The following is a 10,139-nucleotide window of genomic DNA, read 5'->3' on the forward strand; positions in this document are numbered from 1 at the left end:
AATATTTTTAAATTAAACTGTCAGTTAAATTAGAAAAAGTGAATTATTTTTTAAAAAATTATATATATATATATATATATATATATATATATATATATATATATACTAAAAAATTATTTATCAAATTAAAAGATTTATTTTTAAAAATATTTCTTATATTTAAATATAAAAATTTTAATAATAATAATTTAGAAATTATCATATGATATTATTCTTTTTTTACTTTGTTTAACCTTTTGTTAGTATATGAAATAAAATTAATCAATTTAAAAAATAATAGAAAATAATCTATTAAAAACTTATTTCAAAATTTAAAATTAAATGATATATTATTAAATATAAAATTATATCTATTATTATTAAAAATTTATATATTAACACTTGAAATGAAAATCAACTTTTCATTTAAATATTTTAAATTTTAACTATTAAAATCTTATCTTATATTAAAGAAATAATTATCAAGAAAATAATATTTTTAGCTAAATTTTCAGTTAGATTAGAAAAGGGTTAATTATTTTTTAAAAAATTATATATATATATATATATATATATATATATATATATATATATATATATATATATATATATATATATATTATCTTCTTGGTTGATATATGCAAGAAAATAAATAAATTTGAAAAATAATAAAAAATAATGTATTAATCAAATTATTTCTAAATCTAAAATTAAATAATATAATTATTATTAAAAAATTTATATATTAACCCTTAAAACAAAAATTAACTTTTTATTTAAATATTTTTAAATTTCAACCACTAAAATATTTTCCTATACTAAAAAAATTGTCAAGGAAATAATTTTTTTATTTAAATTTTCAGTTAAATTAAAAAAATTAAATTATTTTTTCAAAAATTATATTAAATAAAAAATTAATAATAATGATTTAAAAATCTATATATATATATATATATATATATATATATATATATATATATATATATAGCATTAGTGTATAACTAATTTAGAGAAAATAGAAAATAATTTATAAATGAACTTATTTTAAATTTAAAATTAAATAAAATATTATTAAATATAAAATCATATCAATTATTAATAAATTTATATATAAACAATCGAAATAAAATTAATTGAAATTTTTAATTATTAATAAAATTTTATATTGAAATATAGGGAATTTATATTAAATTACATTATTAAAATAAAATAGGAAATAGGACAAAACGATTAGTTGAATTATTAATCAATAATCACATTTACCCAAAAACACCATACGTGGCTCCAATCCAATGCTCAAATTTTGGAAAGCGCGTGTTTTACGCTCCATAAAAAACGGACGATCTTTCTTAACAGCGGACGGAAGCCTCATATTCTATCTATGCCCTCACTGCAACAACAAACTCGACTACTTTCAGCGTGATTCTCACTCTCGCTAAATCTGACCCTTGCAGAAGCAATCTTGTCGATGCTAGCCGCGAGGCGAGTACCAAAGCAAATTCGTACAGCCTAGCGAGTGAAAGTTTAGTTTATCTGTCCTTCTAAAAAGGCCACGTGTGTCACGTAACGGATACAACAAAAAATTGAAAAGTAGAAAAAGATAACCTCACCTGTCTGTCGTTCTAACAGATCACTGGCCAATGTTACAGAGCCAGGTGATTTTTCTAGAAATATGACGTGTCAAAGTTGCTCTCCTCTTTTCCCTTTATATTGAGACCTTTTTAGCGGACGGCCTCAATTTTCTCAGTCTCTGTCGCGGCTGGTCTTCACGGCTTTCTTGGTGAAGAAAACATTATTTAAATCTGGTGCTCCAAAATTTTCTCGAGAAAATCTATCAATCACATTTTCTCGGAGAATCTGAAATTTCCTGATCCAATCAAGCGAAGATTCTCAGAATCAGTAAATAAAATTTTTCTTAAAAACTTCAGGCTTAATGTGCCTGCATCCAATTGCCTTCCATTTTCCACCCCTAATTTCACTAATCACCAACCTCAAGGATTTACGTCTTTCCATTTTTTTCCTATTTACCTTCTTGTAATTCTTGCTTTAATTGCTTTCCTTCCAACAAGCCTTCTTTTTTAGGGGTTTATTGACTGTTCCATTGGGCCTTGTTTCAATTCGAAACGCTCGTTCTTGGCGACTGCTCATAGTAGCTAGCGAGAGAGCGAAAGAGTGAGAGACGGGTGAATTTTTTTTTTAATATAAATTCATTAGGGGAATTCATAAGTCTAAATTTGTTTTTGTGCGCTTAGATTTTTAGCTCTGATCGCATACTTTTGTACGTCTAGCGATTTCAATTAAGTGATTTTAGTTCGTGTTTCAAGAAAGAAGGGGAAAAAAAGGTGGAAGAAAGATGACGATCGAGTCGTTGCCAGGAAGCTCAGGGTACTTGGATTTGTTCCCAGAGAGGAGAATGTCATATTTCAGTAACACGTATGTTTTGAGATTAACTGTGATTGCTGGAATAGGGGGTATGCTCTTCGGCTATGATACAGGTATCATCATAATCATGTTTGGCCTTGATTAATTTCGGCTTTTCCTTTTTTCGTTTAAGCACATAAAAATTTTTCTTTCTGGGATTTTATGATCAATCGGGAACCTGATGTGAAATGAAATGCTTATGGTTTTTGCTAGTTTCAATTCTGATTTAACGATGTTTGGTTGCAGGTGTTATTTCTGGGGCCCTTTTGTACATAAAAGACGAATTCGAGGTGGTCAATCAGAGTAGCTTCTTACAGGTGATACTTTTTATTTGGGTTAATCAAAAGAGTTTTTTTTTTTTTTTTTTTTTGGGGAAGCGGCGGCGGGGGGTGGTGTTAATCAAAAGAGTGATGTGAGACATATGCAAAAAAAAATTTCAATTTTATTTTTCTTTTTATTTGGTGTCATGTTTGTGTGGGTTGGGAAAGTTACATAGATGAATTGAAAAGAAGGGAGTAAATCTGATTGTTGTCATTCGAATAGTGATGAGATGTTGATGGTGGTATGATGGGTTGATAAAACTCAGAAATTGGAATCTAAGTAGGCCCTCAAATTTTTGGCTTGTTAATCTGACCTTTTTGAGTTGGCAGGAAACAATTGTTAGTATGGCCCTCGTCGGTGCAATCATTGGAGCTGCATCTGGTGGTTGGATTAACGATGCGTATGGACGCAAGAAGGCTACCCTAATTGCTGATGTTGTCTTCACTGTTGGATCAGTTGTCATGGCAGCTGCACCAGATCCATATATTATAATTCTGGGTCGATTTTTAGTTGGCCTTGGTGTGGGTGTCGCATCTGTCACAGCTCCTGTGTATATTGCAGAAGCATCTCCATCTGAAGTAAGGGGGGCACTAGTGAGCACAAATGTTCTCATGATAACTGGTGGACAGTTCCTTTCCTATCTCGTTAATCTTGCTTTTACGGAGGTCAGGTTAATCTTTGCTTCTACTTTGCGGCATATTAGAATATAGTTTAGCATCTTCATTTTGTTGGAAATAAACTAAGACTATGAGACCCAACTTTGATTATTCCATATCCGTGGAAATTTATAAATATATATCCGACAGTTTAGGATTGCTTAATAGATTGTTGGATATTGATTCTCGATATAAATATATATATGTGTGTGTGTGTGTGTGTGTGTGTGTGTGTGTGTGTGTGTGTGTGTCAACCGTGTAAGTGAAAATCTTGAGTGAATGTGCTGTGAGAGGCCAAAATAAAGGCCAAAGTGTGTCTTAAAGGACTCGAAGATCAATTTGAAGCCCTCTCATGTAATAAACAACTGAAGACAGGTCTTATTCTAACTCATTCAGATTATGTTAATTTCATTTCTTTTGGGATGATTGCTTTATGCAGATTATCATACTTATGATTGGTTGTTTAGAAATCATAAATAAACTAACCTTAGATGGAGGCATGCTGACTGGAATATCCTTATTCAAATAGTCTATTTGGTGATATTAGTTTCTATATTTTCTTCTTTTTCTTTTTTTCTTTAATAATGACTTTCAGATGGTCAAATTTTCACTTGAATACCAAAGAATTTCACATGGAAAAAGATTTTTTTTTCCCTCTCTTTTCAAAGGATTCTTAAGAGTATGAAAAATTGTAAAAGGTCACCTAAGTAAGTTGCTTGTAGTGGTTTCTATGATGTTGAGAGCAGTAGTGCTGCATTCTTTGCATCAGCATTTCTGGATTGGCTTCTGATGTATCCAATTGCTTCAGTAATTTTATTTTGAAGTACAAAGTTACAGCAAAGAAAACTTGTTATATTCACATGTATATACCCTGTTCTGTGAAAGTTTTCATGGTGCAGCTTTGAAGAGACATCAAGATAGAAAATGGGGATTGCATTTTAAGATTTGGCACTGAGAAACACCACTGCCGGATTCCCTCTTTTTCTTTCCTGCCTATTATAGATGATCCACAGTGCAGTTGTTGTTAATGGCATGTGACTGATTTCCATTGGCTTAAAAACATTATAATATATATTACTTGGTTTTCATATTCTTATACAAAATAGCATTTATAAATAGTTCCTTTTCTCTTTGGCGTTGGCATCATTATATTCACTATATTAATATGCTTATGTGGGGTGAGCTAGTGCATAGTGTGATATATAACAAATGGAAAGTGAGAACTGTATTTTGACAATATATTATGCTCTTGGATGTTGCTTCTGTGGAAAGAATATAAAAAATTACATACAAATTATGTTTTTAAGTCTTTCTATAAAAACATTTATAAGAATTTTTCTCTAATTTTCATTTCCATTTTGCATTTAGAAAAGCAACACAACAGGAGTGCTGCATTCTTAAAAGTTTATTGCATTTATTGTATTTTTAAGTTTTTCTGAAATAATCTTGCTCTTAATCATTGAAACTCAATCGCTGTTTCTACCTAACCTCATCAAGGACATTTGGAAACTTTTAACTTAATGCTCTCTACTTCTTTTTGTTGAGGGGTAATTAATAATTATGTGGAAGACCAACTTCCCTTGTTCTAATCTTAGAGGCTTAAATGGAGTTATACCTTAAAATAGGCTGATGTAATTTTCACTTGAAAAGGTTTTGAAAACATTGATCATTTGATTCTATTGGTTCTTTGGTGCTGATGTCATACTCTTGATGTTTATTTCACATATTTTGTTCATTATGATGAAGGTGTTATATGGTCCCTGGTCTTTGGTATGAGCCAAGTGACTTTAAGCCCGTTATGAAAAATGCCTGGTAGTTAGGTAACAGTATCTCATTTTCTCTGTTGCCTTTCTACTGGAAATACTGTTTGGCTAGCACTCTCTCTACCTTTTTCTGTATATATTATTAGCCCATTTTTATTGTTTACATCGCTGCAGTTTCTCTTGTTCCAGCTTTGCCAGCGTTTTTGTTTCTCTGCCATCACGGAAAAATTAGTCCCCTAAAAAAGGTCACACTTGGTTGGTCCTCTCAATAATGTATAAAATATTATAGCCTCATCAATTTAAACTTTCTTTTGGAGATTATTTTATTGATGTTAAGGCTCAAAGAGAAGGCATGGACCTATTAATCATGTATACATTTATATAGTTTGATTACAGGAGAAAATTGCATAAAGCTGATGCATTATTTCCACAATGCTAATTGAACAATTTTTTTCAAAATAGGGCAATGCAAAACTCATATCTTCTCAAATTTGTTGACAAAAATGAAATAACTTGTCATAGCATATACAAAATTCTCAGCATTTTAGGGCATGATTATTCCTTCTTTCTGGGTTTTCCAAATTTTTGTCTTGTTTTTTGCTTTCTAATGTTGTTGCTTTGACAGGTCTCTGGAACCTGGCGGTGGATGCTCGGAGTTGCAGCTGTGCCAGCTGTGGTTCAGTTCTGTTTTATGCTCTGTATGCCAGAATCTCCTCGTTGGCTTTTTATGAAGGTATTCAATGTGCCAATCATTCTGTGCAGAAAGTACTTTGAAAATACCATCACAAACCAGCTAATAGTTCTCATTTTAATATGCAGGATGATAAAGATAAGGCCATTATGGTACTTGCCAAAATATATGACATTGCTCGATTGGAGGATGAAATTGATCACCTATCTGCCTCTTCAGAGGAAGATCGCCAGAAACAGAATAATATCAGATACTTGGATGTGTTCAAATCAAAAGAAATCAGACTTGCATTTCTTGCTGGGGCTGGACTTCAGGTAAGATCAGGCAAAAATTCTCAATTCCTATGCGTCCTAAGACTGACTTTGTCATTAGATTGAGCATGCTTGATCAACATTAATTATTCTATGTGCTGCACTCTGGATTGGAAGATAGGCCCCATCAGTGATGTTGCAATCAAGACATCTAGGTACTTAATTACCATTTGGAAAAGTTATGTGGCAAATGGTCAAATTTATAATATAATTTTCATTTGGAAAAGATCCTTATTTTTGCAAATATGCTTTCACATATTTTTGTGGAAATTTTGGATCATCTAGAGTATTAGGATTGTTTTGTAGTCAAGTCTTTGTCTGTTTATTAAGAATGAACATTTTGCAAGTCTTTCTAGTTGTCCTAGTCTAGTTGATAAGAAATTGAGATCCATAAATGTCCATGTTGTGTTCTTCTTCTTCTTTTTTATTTGATAATAAATTCTAGCATTTCAATGTGCTTTGAACACTTTAATGTCTAGTACTTTTAGTTATCTCCTTTCACTTTTCTCAAATTAGTTCTTTTTTCTCTCTTAGTTGGTGGCCTTTTTTCTTGTTTTATCTTTTTTCTTATTACGGACCAGCCTCGAGAAAGGTGCCATTTGGATTTGTGCAGTACACAGTAAATCATTTTTTTGTTGACCCCTTCTTCCAAGAAATGGAACTTACAGGGTGTGAGCTTGGGAATTCATTGTATAGATTCATCTCCTTGTTGTTGAATATAGAATTGTGGTTATGCGTAAGTTTGGTGTGCTCTTGACACAACCTGTTTCCAGCATTAGAGATCCAAGATGTGAGCTGTTGGTGCTTCTCTATATTGAATTTCTTTCTTCTATAAACCAAAAGAAAATGTGTTATGTTGAATGTGCGTCCAGGTGATTGCATATGCTTGGACATGCTTTTAGGAATCTTGTCAGTGTTTGTGATATCATGCTGCATATTGTCAACTTTCTGGTGAGTTGTACAAGCAACCAAGTGAAGGAAGGAAAAAAAAAATATATATATATACATATATATATATATATATATATATATATAAAGGAATTTATATGAACTAGATAAAATGTTATTTGCAAATAGGAACTCTCAGTGCTTAATGAATGACCAAGGATTTTGTGATGTTGCAGGCTTTTCAACAGTTCACGGGCATCAATACAGTTATGTACTATAGCCCAACTATTGTTCAAATGGCTGGCTTTAGTTCCAACCAAATAGCACTTCTCCTTTCCCTCATCATTGCTGCAATGAATGCTGCTGGAAGCATTCTTGGCATTTACCTTATTGACCATTTTGGGCGGAAGAAGTTGGCTCTCTCAAGCTTAACTGGTGTAATTGTTTCTCTTGCCATCTTGGCTGGGGCATTCTTTGGCCAATCATCTGATTCTTCAAATTCATTCTATGGGTGGCTTGCAGTGTTAGGGCTAGCCTTGTACATTTGTTTCTTCTCACCTGGAATGGGACCAGTTCCATGGACTGTGAACTCAGAGGTTTACCCTGAGGCTTATCGAGGGATATGTAGTGGAATGGCAGCTACTGTGAATTGGGTTTCTAATTTGATCGTGGCCCAAACTTTCCTTTCACTTGCCAGTGCTGTGGGAACAGGTCCAACTTTCTTGATCCTTGGAGGTGTGGCTGTCGCAGCGGTTGTGTTTGTGATTCTGTTTGTGCCAGAGACTAAAGGGCTCACATTCGTTGAAGTGGAACAGGTATGGAAGCAGAGAGCTTGGGGCAGTAGTTATAACACCGAGAGCCTTCTCGAGCAAGGAAACGAAACGCCATAAGCATGTGCACAGCCCAATAATATCAGCATCATATATAAAGGTTTTGAAGATAGTTTATATCTATCATAGTTTTCTGGTATCCATAAATGTGATATGCATGGAAATATTTTGAAATCAGTCCAGCGCAGTCTTAAATATTCTAGGGTTTAAAACTTGGAGAAGGACATGAAAGCTTATGACTGTTAGATGTATGCAAGTAAGACTCAATTTGGCCTTGAATCCTGGGAGTCTTTTTAAGTGACACCCTAGGAAAGGCTGTTCTTTTAGAATTGTGTTCTCTATTTTATATGTGGGAAGTTGTATTCATTTGAGGGACATGGACTCTCCTTCTTGTATTTGGGTGTAAAGATTATATGTGATGCTGATGCGTTAAACTTAGCATTAAAGTAATTGCTCTCTCCTGCTATCATTTTTTTTCCAATTAGAAAGCCTAGGGCTGTTTTTTTTTTGGGTTGGGCTCATGAATGAGACATCTTTGTCGTTTTAAGTGTTTTCTCCAACCAAAAAATAGAAGTATGGGTTTCCTCTTCTCAATGCTTCAAATAAAATGTCGGCAAAAACACAAAATTCACAAGAAACTTGTAAAACACCTTAAAAATGTCATAAATAAGGTTGTTAAATGTTAATGTTTGAAAACAAAATCAATTGCTAAGATTGCTTTCACATTGTGGGCTTGAAATAAGAAAATGGACAAAATATCATTGGGAGAAGTCTTCAAAATTAAGTTTTATGTCAAATAATTTTATATATTTTCTAATAAAGTAAATAAGTCAATACTGAATAAAATATTATTTTTTAAAGTAAAATATTTTTTTAATTTTAAATATTAAAAATTATTTATTAATTTTAATTAAAATAAAATGTAAAAATTATAAAAATTGAAAAAATAATATTTTATTAAATATAAATTTATTTAACTTTAATTAAAAGGTACTGAAATTTATTTAGCTGAAATCTTACCAAGCTTATTCAATTTTTTCCAAATATCATATATACATGGATTGAGACGAGAGATGGATGAAATTGATTTGACATCATAAAAAAATTTGCAATTTTTTTCAACCAATGCAATCCTGAAAGAGACTACTTCTGCTTTCTTTTGACAATGCATAATGTGAATGCACTTTCAGCCTCAGCCTCAGCCTCAGCCTCAGCCTCAGCCTCCAAAATTATTATAAATGTTATAATGATTGGCCACTCTGATTTGGTTTTTGACCAATTCATCCACCAATATCAAAATTTTTTTTTTTATTTAACATTTCTTGAAGAATGCACCAACACCCAATTAATTTATATATAAAAAAGATGACTTTAGTGCTGGATTTAACAACTAATGTAATTTATGATAATTTGTAGCATATAGTTTGCATTTTATGTATTATATGCAACATTTAAAGTTTTTCTTGAGTGATCATTTTCTTTACCATGTACACATGAGAGTTCTTTTCCAACAAGTGACTTAACTGCATCAAAATCAAATTATTAAGGCTTTGTTTGGTTTAAAATTATCCATTTTCTAAAAAGTATATATATATTTCTTAGAAAAGTACATTTTTAAGCATTTTATTTTTTGAAAAGTATAATATGAATGTATTTAGTATATAAATTAATTTTTTAAAAAGTTGTTTAGTTTTAAATTACAAAAAATAATAATTAATGTCCATAAAATAATGTAAAATGTAAAATAAATTTTTTTTTTCTCTTAATTGGCCAATTGAGGCTTTGGGAGTCTCTAAAAAATAGGAAAATAATGATATTTATTTATCCCTATATTCTTTTAGGCACAAATGACACACTTCTGACATATTTCTCTGAAAATACATATCAAAATTCTTCAAGACCTCTTTTGAAAAGAGCAACTTGCTTTCAGAATAAGTGTGCTTTCTTGTATGAAATCATATCCCTTGGACTCATATATGACATTTCTTCTTCCTTTAGCTAATTGTTACAGGGTCCACCACATGCTGGAAGGTATGGTATGGGAGCAATATGCTTGCAAGAGCATCCTGCTTGATAGGCTTCAAAGCCTTGTAAATGATGCCACAGACAAAGGAGCAGGAATTATTGTCATGGGGAGTTTTGGCCATTTAGCTGAAAGGTGCAATCAATCAGTATTTCCCCCACCCATAAATTTTGATTTGGGCTCAGCCATTTTGTCATCTGGTCCTTTATGATGACACAAGTAACGATTGATGATCAATTGGAATTTGCTTATATAG

General features: G+C 31.6%; 1 protein-coding gene across 1 annotated transcript; it reads left to right on the forward strand.

Annotated features, from left to right (window-relative positions):
* The first annotated feature begins 1,700 nt into the window (after nucleotides 1-1,700).
* Nucleotides 1,701-8,310, forward strand: LOC110652219 (inositol transporter 1). The gene is made up of 6 exons (XM_021807777.2): nucleotides 1,701-2,474; nucleotides 2,647-2,717; nucleotides 3,051-3,386; nucleotides 5,766-5,873; nucleotides 5,960-6,145; nucleotides 7,267-8,310. Exons 1-6 carry the CDS (start codon nucleotides 2,333-2,335, stop codon nucleotides 7,918-7,920), a joined length of 1,497 nt encoding a protein of 498 aa, XP_021663469.2. The 5' UTR covers nucleotides 1,701-2,332; the 3' UTR covers nucleotides 7,921-8,310.
* The last annotated feature ends 1,829 nt before the right edge of the window (nucleotides 8,311-10,139 follow it).

Source organism: Hevea brasiliensis, chromosome 6 (genome assembly GCF_030052815.1).
Source record: "Hevea brasiliensis isolate MT/VB/25A 57/8 chromosome 6, ASM3005281v1, whole genome shotgun sequence".
In the NCBI taxonomy this organism is placed as follows: domain Eukaryota; kingdom Viridiplantae; phylum Streptophyta; class Magnoliopsida; order Malpighiales; family Euphorbiaceae; genus Hevea; species Hevea brasiliensis.

Bases quoted from the DNA above. Each gene is read 5' to 3' on its own strand.
- LOC110652219 (XM_021807777.2), top strand. From the start codon at position 2,333: ATGACGATCGAGTCGTTGCCAGGAAGCTCAGGGTACTTGGATTTGTTC. The intron at 2,718-3,050 runs GTGATACTTTTT...TTGAGTTGGCAG, and splicing joins ATCAGAGTAGCTTCTTACAG to GAAACAATTGTTAGTATGGC. The intron at 6,146-7,266 runs GTAAGATCAGGC...GTGATGTTGCAG, and splicing joins TTGCTGGGGCTGGACTTCAG to GCTTTTCAACAGTTCACGGG.